Source organism: Megalopta genalis, chromosome 1 (genome assembly GCF_051020955.1).
Source record: "Megalopta genalis isolate 19385.01 chromosome 1, iyMegGena1_principal, whole genome shotgun sequence".
Taxonomy (NCBI): Eukaryota; Metazoa; Arthropoda; class Insecta; order Hymenoptera; family Halictidae; genus Megalopta; species Megalopta genalis.
In genome coordinates, this window is record NC_135013.1 from 2,585,321 (window position 1) to 2,598,615 (window position 13,295).

General features: G+C 40.1%; 1 protein-coding gene across 1 annotated transcript in view; it reads right to left on the minus strand.

Annotated features, from left to right (window-relative positions):
• Positions 1 to 98: 98 nt before the first annotated feature.
• LOC117223581 (ATP-binding cassette sub-family G member 1) overlaps positions 99 to 13,295 on the minus strand; it is a 62,782-nt gene continuing 49,585 nt past the window's right edge. Inside the window, exons 4-10 of the mRNA XM_076518984.1 lie at positions 11,536 to 11,731; positions 9,457 to 9,604; positions 6,354 to 6,593; positions 6,164 to 6,280; positions 4,997 to 5,257; positions 2,773 to 3,029; positions 99 to 2,617 (exon numbers count right to left, since the gene is read on the minus strand). Of these exons, the coding sequence (XP_076375099.1) occupies positions 2,279 to 2,617; positions 2,773 to 3,029; positions 4,997 to 5,257; positions 6,164 to 6,280; positions 6,354 to 6,593; positions 9,457 to 9,604; positions 11,536 to 11,731 (1,558 nt within the window). The 3' untranslated portion in view covers positions 99 to 2,278. The remainder of the gene's footprint in view (positions 2,618 to 2,772; positions 3,030 to 4,996; positions 5,258 to 6,163; positions 6,281 to 6,353; positions 6,594 to 9,456; positions 9,605 to 11,535; positions 11,732 to 13,295) is intronic.

Consider the following 13,295-nt stretch of genomic DNA (forward strand, 5'->3'; position numbering starts at 1 on the left):
CGCGATCCATTTCATTTTTGTGGTATACTTTACTCTTTTTTGTTTATGGTGTACATTCTGCGTTCAGAGTTTACCTTGCGCGAAAAGGGAACTCCCGATGGATAAAACAACTTTTTATTCAACTACATTGGATTACAAAAATACGAGTTGTCGTGAACATCCGAAGTTTGGTGAAGGAACTTTCGACTTTTTATAATAAAAAAAAAGGTAAGTTTATTGAATAGGCTTTCACGCGATCAAGCATCCGTTTACACGTTCTATAATACTAAATACAACATTTACATTAGAAAGACATCGTCCGCCGAGACGGATTTAATAAGAATGTTTAATGTGCCTCTCTCTCTCCACTCTACCGTTTATAACATAGTTCGTTTAAAGCTTCCCACACATCACTTTTTTAAATGTCTATTGGGCCACCAACTTTTCTTGGCAACGAGAAAGCGAATTCCCTTCGATACAAAAGCTGTTGATAAATTGAACATAGCAATAAATATTATAAAAAGTGAGAATCAGAAGTCCGGCACCATGGTCGTGTCCTTAACCCTGCCTCTCGTAGTACGATTTTTGTTTCTCTATCGATAAAGACGAATAAAAAATGTGAAACAGTAGTGTATTACGTTCATAATATTGACTTGAAATTTTGGCTTGCAGGACATTCTATACTTTTACTATAGAAATGATTATACACATCCGTGTATAGCAATCTTAAGTAACGTTCTAAAATCGTTTTCGATTGATTTCTTCAACTACTCCTCATAAATATCGTTATTTGATTAACTCTGAGAAGATCTGTAACAAATATATCACATACAACTGTTTAGATCTATTCGATTACGAATACATAAAAAGTAATTGTTTTTCAACCTTCTCTCTGCGAAGGATTTCCATTCATTCATACAAATTACCTTACCAGGCAGTATGCCGTTTTGCTGCTAGTAATTGAACATGTGTCTCGTATAAGAAAAAGTAATGTACTATCAAAAAATAATATACAATGCCCCCGTGCTAATATTATAATCAATATAATATCACGTATCTTTCGCGCGTACATTCTGATTGTACTCTAGGCACTTAGGCACAAGTGTGACCCCCCTCCCCGCCCCCAAAATTCTACTTTTCGCAATCACGTTTTTCGTGATAGATTTTCAAGACGGGTCATAGTCGCAACTAGATAATTAGAATGAACATGGAACGTTTACTTGTAATCCTGACTATTATCCGAACCGTTGCACGGCGAGCAACGTTTACGGTACGAAAAATAATAAAAAAATATCTTTCTCTCGCATTTATTACAATGCCACGCTGATAACGTCGTTTCGGCAACAGTTTTCTTAAACGTAACGTATCCTCTTAGGAAACACAATTTTCAATAACGTTCTGTACAAAATAAATCTGATTTTCTTTACGTGAAAAACAAGAAGATCGTGGCCGTCACACGGGTGCGACCATAATCGAATAGAATCGGTAGCGAACGTGTACAGCTTCAAGGCTTCTTACGAAAGTCTCGAACCTACGGAGTACGGACAACACACGTTCTGGCGGAGAAACGTGTTACAAGTTAAAACGGTTGTCGAAGCGGCCGTTTTTCCATGTCAGTAGTACGATTAGGCTATCACGCCGCCGGTAGAACGCGACGTGGGACTCTCCGGAGTCCCACTTTTACTTTGCATCGTATGCCGGGCATCGATAACGGGAGTCTTCTCGCGATTCGTAAGTACGGTGTAATTTCAGCCGTTCTATAGAGGGTGTCCCAAAAATGTCTCGCAATCCGAAAGTGACGGTCATTTGAAGCAACTTCTTCCTTTACAAAAATTTTCTCCGAGGCACCGTTAACAAGTTATTAACGAAAAACAGTGACCAATGAGAGGCGAGCCAACCATAATGCGAGGCGACCGAGCCAATGAGCGGAACTGGGCTTCGTGCGCCCAGCCGTATTCGATTCTTATTGGTCACTGTTTTTCGTTAATAACTCGTTAACGGTGCTTCGAAGAACATTTTTGTAAAGGAAAAAACTGCTTTAAATGATCCGAGGAACCCGCCATTTCCGGATTGCGAGACATTTTTGGGACACCTTGTAGAACAATTTCGAATGCCAATTATCTCTCCTCTGTCACATCGAAATAAATAAAGTTTTCGTCCTGCGTGTGAACCACCTTCGTCGCCTTTTCAATTTGTTCGTTACGATCCTGAAGAAACTGTCAGCATCGTAGCACGTCTCTGTTTACAGAGCACTGACTAACAGCAATACTGGAACACCGAGATCGGCATCCGGTAGATTTTATCTTCTGTTCAGCTTGCACCACAGCGCGCTCGCCGTCAGCAAATGCATCAGCACACCGATACCGACGATCAGAATAAGATTGTCGACGACGCTCGTGTGAACGATGTCCATCTCTTTTAAGAACTGCGTGGGCTTCTTGTAATGACAGTAGAAGTCGTCGCACTTCAGGTCCATCCGGCCGAAACCGTAGAGAGTATGCAGAAGACTGTGGAAGCTGGCGCGGAAGTACGATATATGGAACATCCATTTGAACATCAACGGCGTGTCTATGTAACGGATGCAGAACCCGAAGATCGAGAACAGCACTGCCAGTACGGGACCCGCGAACACGGCAATCTGAAAGCAGACAGTGTTAGAATCGTTGCTCCGATTTGTTTCGATTGTTTAAAAATAAGTCACGATTGCTTTGTTCCTTAGAATATTATTAGTAGTAATAATTGCATTATTTGCAACTTGCAAAGTAGAGCAAAAGGTCGTTAAAGCGCGCGTACCTTCACCGGTGTGGTAGCTCCGATGAAGAAGCCCCAAGCTTGAGCCGTCAGGCTGGCGGCTATGTTAAAGACCATGAAGGAAAGGATACGAGCCGTTTCGATCGGCTGTCCCGTCAGCCAGTAGCTGACGATCAAATAGGTCGTTGCACAAGCCGCTTGGAACGGTATCTCCACCAGCAGCATGCTGATGTAATATGGCCCCAATCGATACCACCGGTTGAAGTGCTCCCTCGAGAGAATCCGCATTTCCTGCGGAACTGAAACATTTCCCGGAAAAAGAGCGACCTTTAGCATTATCGGGGAACTATAGAGCATCGCAGCAGGATAGAAACTGTTTCGCGGTGAAAATACAGTAATGTCTCTCTAATTGACGCTCAGATTGTCCACAGAAATGGACAATTTGGGAAGAGGAGATGCAATAATTCGAGCTATCCGGTTTGTTTTTATAGTCACGAATTGTCAACGATTATAAAAAAACGAGCTGTAAGGCTTGAATAATCGTGTTTCCTCTTTCCAAATTGTCCATTTTTGTGCACAATCTGAGCGTCAATAAGGGAGACATTACTGTACACTCAACTAGAACGATTCGTTCCGGTGACCGTGCATGCACGGACAGTCAGACGCCGGTATTCAGCTGTTTTCACATTTTTTTTCGAACGTATGAAGCTTAGACTACATTCACCTTGAAACACTTTCCATAAAAAAGCAATAAGAACAAAATAAGAAAGTGGCTGGCACCACGCGGCCGCTTATAGCAGCAATTACAAGAACCGTGCGGCGATTGTATACACGGTGTTCTGGAAGTGTATTCGCTGTGATGCTGCGCTTGATTTAATTACATAGCTCAATCGAGTCAACCGACTGGAAGACTTAATTATTCCTGTAAGTTGGACTTGACAGAACCCAACAACTTATGTAACAGTACGCTCGGTTGACTCAACTGGCCAAATTGATACAAATCATTGGCATAAGTTACATCTTGAATGAACAAACTCGATGAACGGAAGCTACACGATCGACTTGTTTGATTCAATTCGGCTGGTTGTTATTATTAATTCGTTACAAAAGTTCTTTAACCCCTTAACTTGTACACTCGAGTTAATTCGAGCGCGCTAAACAGGCCAAACTGTGCACACTCCAGATAATTCAAGCGGCGTTGTATTTTATGCTGCTATAATTTTCCACACTCGAATATAATCGAGAATTGAAAATAACAATGTGAAAGCAAAGAATAAAAATCGTTTTATCGATATTTATCATTTACATGGGATTGTAAGCTATAACGCTTATTTATTCAAGAATAAAATATAGCCTTTTTCCATGGAACAAAAGCGCGGTATATCAAAATTCTCCAGCAAAAGAAAAGTTGAATCAGGGTCGGTAACAAATGGTTTGGTTGGATATTGCTTATCTACTTCCAATCAACGGCTATATCTTCTTCTGTTGTTCTAACAATATTCTAAATTGTGTTTTTTTACATAAAAAAAATTGATATTTTTTGGCCGGTTTAAAAAAAAAAAAAAACTGTGCGTTAAGGGGTTAAGTAAGCGAGTGCACGGAAAAGTGGGGCACCAGTCGAGTTACACGGAGCAACTCCAATTACAACAACCAGTGGCTCTCCGTTCGAGATCAATAGTCTCTGTTTTGACACGTTGCATCGTGAAAGCATCGACTGCTACCGATTTCTCGCGAAGGAAAAAAAGGAGAAGGATATGTAAAATAGAAGGGAACAGACAGATGTTGACTCTCCGCAGCATTGCCAATAGTCCGGGGATACGACCGCGCACGCTCGGCGCGTTTCTTGACCCAGATTTCGAACTGCTGGTCCCATTAAAATGATGCGGCAAGCCTCGAATCTCTCGAAAACCATGACGGGGTCTCTTCTTCGCATCACGGCGATAAATGAATGAATATTCCTCGCAATCACGCGAACGCGAGGCGCATTGTTTTCCCTTTGCTAACGTGAGAGAACCGAGCGCGGCCGAATGTGAGAAATATTGGGCAATTCCAAAATCCGGTTTTTGGTGACACAACCGTAAAAAGAAGAAACTGGTATTAATGAATTTCGGTCGCCGGATTTAACAGCGGGAAGGGTTGTCGAGTTGCTTCATCGTGTGCTCTCCGACCACCATTCCAACCGAAGAGACTGGATTTAATGGTTTGCTACGGTGACGATTTTCACGATGAACTTTGCGACAGGATCGTTGTTAGCCTAGGTACCTACAGGCAAGGGTGACGGCCATTTTCCCCGTGTACACGAGCAACAACAAGGATCCGTAAATGTAAACGTAGTTGGCCAGGACGCCGTTCGCCCTGTAACCGCTTCCCATGTACAGGTAGCCAAAGATCACTCCGATAAGCAGGTGGCAGAGAAGACGCACCACCAGTAACGTGTAGTCCCTCTTCAGACAGAGCAGATGCCTTTTGTAGAGAAGGTAACATTGCGCGAGGAATCCTGCCGGCGGAGGTGGTTCTTGTCTCTTGTCTGAATGAAAGGAAAATCTCATTAATGATCTAATTATTGTTACTATTATTATTCATTAATTATTCTGTATTCTATGTTTCAATAATTATTATTCACTAATTATTGTGTGTATTCTATGTTCCAATAATATTTATACGTACAAATAATTAATTTCCAGAGCAAAGGATTATCTATGCTCATCACTGAGAATTTCAAGAAAAAAAATCTCATTAATGATCTGTATTTATTTATTATTATTATTACTAATTAATCATTGTGTATTCTATGTTCCAATAATATTTATATGTACAAATAATGAATTTCCAGAGCAAAGGATAATCTATGCCCATCACTGAGAATTTCAAGAAAATCTCATTAATGATTTGTGTATTTATTAATTATTATTATTATTATTCATTAATTATTGTGTATTCTATGTTCCAATAATATTTATGTGTACAAATAATTAATTTCCAGAGCAAAGGATAATCTATGCCCATCACTGAGAATATCAAGAAAATCTCATTAATGATTTGTGTTTTTATTAATTATTATTATTATTATTATTCATTAATTATTATGTATTCTATGTTCTAATAATATTTATATGTACAAGTAACTAATTTCCAGAGCAAAGGATAATCTATGCCTATCACTGAGAATTTCAAGAAAATCTCATTAATGATCTGTGTATTTATTAATTATTATCACTATTATTATTCATTAATTATTGCGTATTCTATGTTCCAATAATACTTATACGTACAAATAATTAATTTCCAGAGCAAAGGATAATCCATGCCTGAGACTGTTGTTTTGACGTTCCAACCGGCGTTGAACTTGTTTCGGAATGAACGTGTCGACGACGCGGAGAGAAGCGGAATGCGAGGAAAGGAGAGAATTATGTAACAGAGAAAATAACCGTACCTGTATCTGCCTTTAACGGGTACGTTTTCACTGCGTTATCGTCCTGGCACATGGACTCCGCGGCAGCTGCCAATTTCTCGACGGTGATACCGTAATCGCCGATCGCGACCTCTATCACTATAACACATCGTTGTCTCCGTTGAGGTGCGAGTCCGGATTGGACGAAAGGAGTTTCGACAGTGTTACTTACGAAAGTCGGCCGGATTGTGATAGGGCGGGCACTCGGCGCCAACGGAGGACATGTGTGGCAGCAACGACTTCACCGGACCCGAATAAATGCAGTAGCCGCTGGCGACACAGTAGATAGCATCGAACATCTCCAATAACAATGCACTCGGCTGATGTATCGTGCAGATCACCGTGCGCCTCTCTATCTTCGCGAGACGCTTCAGAAGCGCTATGCACTGACTGCAGGACGCGGAGTCCAAACCTGAAATAATGATTGTTTTCCTGTTAGTGATCGAGTCATTAGCCGGACAGTGTCTCGACGTTTAATTATTTAAATTAAATTATAATTTAATAATTATATAATATAATAATTATAATAATTTATATTGTAATAATATATCGCGATCCGCGGCTTCGTTTACGAGTTATTAACAAAAAAACAGTGACCAATGATTGGCGAGAGCTCGGCTGAGCCAATGAGCGGAATTGGGCCTTCGAGCGAAATTGAAATTGAAACGAGGGAAACCGAGGGATTCCTAAGGTTCCTCGGGTGATTTGAAGCAACTTTTTCCTTAGCGCAAATGCAATCCGCGGCTTCGTTCACGAGTTATCAACGAAAAACGCTTGACCAATGAGACGCGAGCTCGGCTGGCGCGAGGGCCAGTTCCGCTGGCGCGTGGCGGCCGAGCCAATGAGCGGAGCCGAGCTCCGGCCGCCCGCTGGCTCGGCCGCCGCGCGCCAGCTGATCTCGCCGCTCATTGGTCACTGCTTTTTCGTTAATAACTCGCAAATAATGCCGCGGATTGCATCTTCGCTAAGGAAAAAGTTGCTTCAAATGATCTCAGGGACGTCTCGTTTCGCGGAAGTACCATAATTTTGCTACTGTATTTAAATTGTTGTCCTTAGTTTGTGTAGCTGAATGATAGATAAATGCGATCGACGCGCGTTCAGGTACGAGACCGGCATTAAATAATAGAAACCATGCATCACGATCTACGAGAAGACGATGTTACGAAACCCGCGTCCCATCGGTCCGGGACCTTGCGCGATCTCGCGTGAAGCGAAACTTCGAGGCACGTGTTTCCTTTTTATCGGTTTTGTAATCGCACGCAGACGTTCTTCCATTCGTTTCTTCCATTTGTTGCCGCGTGCGTTAGATGTCAACCATCTCCTTTGTCCCCACTACTTTTTCCTTGTCACGTAGCCGGGTCTTATCATTAAGCTGCCAGGAGCGTTGAGGTTAGATGGTTACTTGATAGGTGTCTCACAAGGCTGGAAATTGCTCTTCCCGTTCATTACACTTAAAAGTCTCTCTCCCTCACTCGTTCACTCACTCACTCTCTTTTTTTTCGTAACACACCGATTTGAACACTGTTTTTTATAGCCGTTCGACGGAGCTGTTCTCACAACAATCTTCCTCTTATTGCAACTTTTAATTGCCTCGATAATTTTACAGCTTGATTAATTATTCTCTACTTCCTTCGCGACATTAAAAATAACGAAGCTATTAATGTTTTCGTGCCGTCAACGAATTCGTCTGTCTCTATCGTTGAACTTCTTACGTTCCAATTGCTTGTTCCACGTTCCCTGCAGGTATCACAAAATCTTCCATTCCCGGCCGTGAAATTCTACGATTTTGACGGCGCCGCGCGGCTGCCATCTTTAGACAGATCGAAACGACCGGTGCGCGCGCACCGCGCCAATCTTTAGGATCCTGATGGACGGACGCCCTAAAGTTCTCTGCCATTCGCAATCGACTCGAAGGACAGCTTCCGGAGAATCACGTTTTTTGCGATCGTCCCCTTGCGACCTTCGATACGATATTAATATCGACCCGCATCATGGAATACTATTAAGAGATCAACGTTGATTACGAGGATGATAATCTTAACGATTGATTTGCATGATTCGATGCGGCAGTTGCGCCGTTTTTGCCGTACCTTCCGTCGGAACGTGGACGCGCGGACGGATCCAGTAATAAGCGCGAATACAAAGTAACTATAAACCTGTTCCGTCCGAGTCATTGAAAATGTTAACTCGATGTAAATGCGATTGCCTCGTCGAGATGTGCAAATGAAAATACGTTTTCCATGTTTTCTCGACCGCGGGTCGTGGCAGCCGTTAGGGTAAGGGTCGACACACACCTGCGTGCTAGGCAGCGTGCTCGATTGACAGTGTTCGCATTAGATGTGCGAGCAAGGTGCAGGACCGAGATGCAGAATTCAACTTTATATTTTTCGGATTTTCCAATGCAACCGTGAGCCTTTCCCGATTAAAATAAGACCAAACACGATATAATTTTTGTGAGATTGTAATGATTTTTATGAAAAATATAAGTATACTTTTCATATTAATATTAACTTAAACATTTTAGGAAACCAGTAAAACGTCAGCCTGCACAAAATCTTTACTTTTGTAGTTTATACACCCAAAGTTATGCCAACGTTATGTCGGGCTTATGCCAAAGTTGTGTCAGGGTTATGCCAAAATTATGCCAAATCTGTCGGGATTATGTCAAAGTTATATGTCAAGGTTATTTCAAAGTTATAAAAGGGTTATGCCCTGGCATAACTTAACGCTTTTTTTTATATCTTTGTATTGAGCTGACATAACCCTGACAAATAAAGCTTTCACGCCAATAAATTGACAACTTCAGCTATATCTTCTTTGACTTGAATATTTAGTTTTCTCAAAATATTGGATCTCTAAAAGCAGAAATTTCGTTAAGAAGCGTAATGTAAACGAACCACACGTGTGCATATATTATTGAGTGTTGTAAATAATATTTGTGGATAGATGATGGCGACAGTGTACGTTGATTTTTTATCAAAGTAACGATTACTTTATGTAAAAATAACACTGAAATGAATAGTTTAATTACCAAAATATAAATGCCTTTCGAATCAGCGTTCACAGCTGGCTAGTACGAGTATTAATTAAAACTGCGATTGTTGTTACTTGTATATCATAAATTATCAACATTAAACGTACAAAAAATTATGAGATTTACTTTCAGAAGATCGCACGCTATAAAATATTAGATTTTACTGCTTTTATAAAATATACGCAGTATTTGGGACGTTCGCAGTAATATCCACCCTTATCCCAGTTCGGTAATTGTTTACCTGTCGTCGGCTCGTCGAGGAATAATACTGAAGGATTGCTCAAAAGCTCGAGTGCGACGTCCAGCCGCTTCTTCTGGCCGCCTGACAATTTCCCGCACAGAGTATCGTAGGAATGACTCAGACCCAAGATCTCCAACAGCTCCAGAACCTGCGAACGAACGAACACCAACGTTTGCCTTTTATGAAAATCGAGATACATATTCAAATTTATTTGAAGCGCTTGTTGCTACACCGGCAGCCGTGTCTTTTCGTGTACGACGCGTTACATAGATATTTTTCGTCGTTAACTATTTTACTGTCCCGCAAAGCGGCTGTTCATTTTCAAGGACCCGTTGCTCGTAAACAATTGACGAGTTTACTACAAAAGATAACGAATCAAGGGGCGCAGGAGAGGGGGCTCGCTCGCTTAACAACGTAAAAATTTAATGTTTTAATTTTTTTTGTACACAGAACTAAAAATTATATTGTTCTAGAATTATATTTCTAGAATTTCGGTTAGAATTTTTGACACTTATTAAATAATAATCCAGTCGCAGCGACAGACACCGGAAAACAACAAATCAAAAATTTAATCTTGAACTTGGACAATTTAACAGCTGCGATTTAACCTGTATTAAATAACAAAAATTTGACAAACGCTAGAATTTGTTCAGTTCGTCGAGGTTTCTTATTTAAAATAGGTTCGACGTCACAGCTTAAATTATCCAAGTTTAAGATAATTTTTGATCTGTTGTTTTCCAGTGTCCGTCATTGAAGACGAGTGTAAGACTGCATTATTATTTAATAAGAAGTAACGAAAATTTTCTCGTGCAGTTTAAAAGTTTCTCTTTACGCTCCCCAAAATTCTAGAACGATATAACTTTTATTTCCGTATAAAAAAAATTGAAACAAAAATATTTACATTTTCACGTTCTTACACCTGAGTCTCTCCATGATTAGCACATGTTTCAGCTTCTTGTTATCGACGCGGTTACTTTCGCTTTCGTATAAAGATCTGGGCGCTCTATCGACGAGAACCAGTTCCGGACGCGGAACGGTCCTCCTGTTGGACTACGAGGCCTGTCCCATCGTTCTTGGCGGAATACAGTAATGTATCTCTAATCGACGCCCAGATTGACCACACAAATGGACAATTTGGGAAGAGGAGATACGATTATTCGAGCTTTGCGATTTATTTTTATAGTTATAAATTGTCCACAATTATAAAAATGAGCAGCAAGGCTCGAATACTCGTATCTCCACTTCTCAAATTGTCCATTTTAGTGGACAATCTGAGCGTCAGTAAGGGAGACATTACTATATGCGGAACAACGTATAGTCGTCGCGCGACAAGAAGGCTGCCCCACTGCCGCGGCACTCGATCGCTATTGGCCGAGAACGGCGGCGAAGATCGTCGTCGGTCAATTCATACTATTCGGGAAGCGCGAAGAGATTCGATTATTTCATAATTTTTACAGTAATGTCTCTCTAATTGACGCCCAGATTGCACACAAAAATGGGCAATTTGGGGAGAGGAGATACGATTGTTCGAGCTTTGACATAACCTTGGCAATTTGTAACTGTAAAAACGAACCGCAAGGCTCGAATAATCGTATCTCATCTTCTAAAAATTGTCCATTTTTGTGGACAATCTGAGCGTCAATTAGAGAGACATCACTGTACAGTAATGTCTCCCTAACTGACGCTAAGACTGTGCACAGAAATGGACAATATGGGAAGAGGAGATATGATTGTTCGAGCCTTGCATCATAACGTTGACATAACCTTGACAATTCGTAACTATAAAAACGAGAGGCATAAAAATTAAACTATAAAAATTCAATGTCTCTCTAATTGACGCCCAGATTGCGCACAAAAATGGACAATTTGGGAAGAGGAGATACGATTATTCGAGCCTTGCGGTTTATTTTTATAGTTATAGATTGACCACAATTATAAGAATGAACCGCAAGGCTCGAACAATCGTATCTACTCTTCCCAAATTGTCCATTTTAGTGGACAATCTGAGCGTCAGTAAGGGAGACATTACTGTAAACCGCGGCCGCGTCTAATCGAGATAAAGTGAAAGCGTCGACTAACTTGGGTGTGCTTGTAGGCTGCGCTGATCGTATAGCCGAGCTTCAAGTGCGCGGTTAATGTCATGGCTTCGCCGACGGTGATCCTGGTCCTCATCAGCGCGTCCTGCATTATGTAGCACGACGTCCTCTTCCATCCGTTGCTGTACGGCATCCGGGGCTTGCCGTTCACCAGGATCGTCCCCCTGACACCCTTCACTCTGCAACGTGATCGGAACCTCTAATCATGTTCGACGCTTTCAAAACATCGGCGCATCGTGGGAACGGTACAACATCGAAACGACGTTCGAATGAGTTTCGAATTACAGCAAAAAAAGAAAAAAAAAGAAAAAATGGTAGCCGCTCGACCGCAATTATACAAGCGAGCGGCGAATTGAACGCGAGCACGGGATTGCGTGAAACGATCGCGGTGAAATCGCGGCGAGTTCGCGTTTGCGCGCGCAGCTTTTCGATCATTTTCGTTATCTCGATGCGAATTTGTTTAAGCGCTTTGTTTAGTTTTGTTGTGTGCGAGAAAAATCGGAGACCGGTCATTCTGACCGGTCATGACCAATAAACCAATAACTATTAATAATTATATTACTAATATTATCAATCATATTAATAATATTAATAATTATATTAATAATATTATCAATCATATTAATAATATTAATAATTATATTAATAATATTATCAATCATATTAATAATATTAATAATTATATTAATAATTATTAACTCATAATTAATATTGAGTTAATTGTTAATTAATTGTTAAATTATTGTTAATTAATTATTAAGTCATTGTCGTGTCCGATATCTGTCTTCCTGATTCAGGATTGTTTTCCGTTTTTGAGCACATTGGAAATCCCTAGAACAAGGAGAAGTGGGTATGCAAATCGGTTTTTTGTTTTGAAAGTGTTTCGAACGTATTTTTCGGTCAGTTACCCCCGATGGTATCGTCGGTGAACGTCGATGGAACGTCCGTTCCATGAATTGGCGAAAGTCGGGCCATCTTTTAAAAATACACCAATATATACACCGAACCGTCGACGCGCTTTGTTTTTCTTCCGTAATGAGATAATCTCGACATCGTCGACGAAGAAATCAGAGAAAAACTCGATTCGTCACACCCGAACCGCGTTTCTCTGCTTATAATTCCCCGTATAATTGACATATGTAGTGCCAGTTGGATCATTATTCATCAGCAGACGCATCCTCGAGAATGTATCCGATAATATTGTTAATATTATTATTTGTTTCTGATTTAATATTGCAATTAATTTTACAATTAATTAATGATACAGCTATTTTTGCAATTAATATTACTATTAATTGATTTACGATTAATTAATATTACAATTAATCTTAATACTTGATTATTTCGTTCGAGCTTTCCTCTTTTTATTTCTTTTTGAAAGAATAATTATTTTTCTTGTATTTCACTGTAATAGGAATCGTGCTGTAAAAATAAATAAAAAGGAAAAAGATCAAACGAAATAATGAAGTATTAAGATCAATTGTATTTCTTCTATTTAATTATACCTGCGATCCAGAGGTTTTTAAATGTTCATTGGCCAGACTGATCAACAGCTTTCACTTTTACTTTCAGTCTTCTTTTTTTCTTTTTGCGTCATCATTAATTTGCAGTACTATTCAAAGTTTTCAATTTCATGTGCTCCAAGGACATCGTCCCGTTTATTGGTAATATAGATAAATATTTGGATAATATATATATATATATATATATATATATATATATATATATATATATATAATGCAG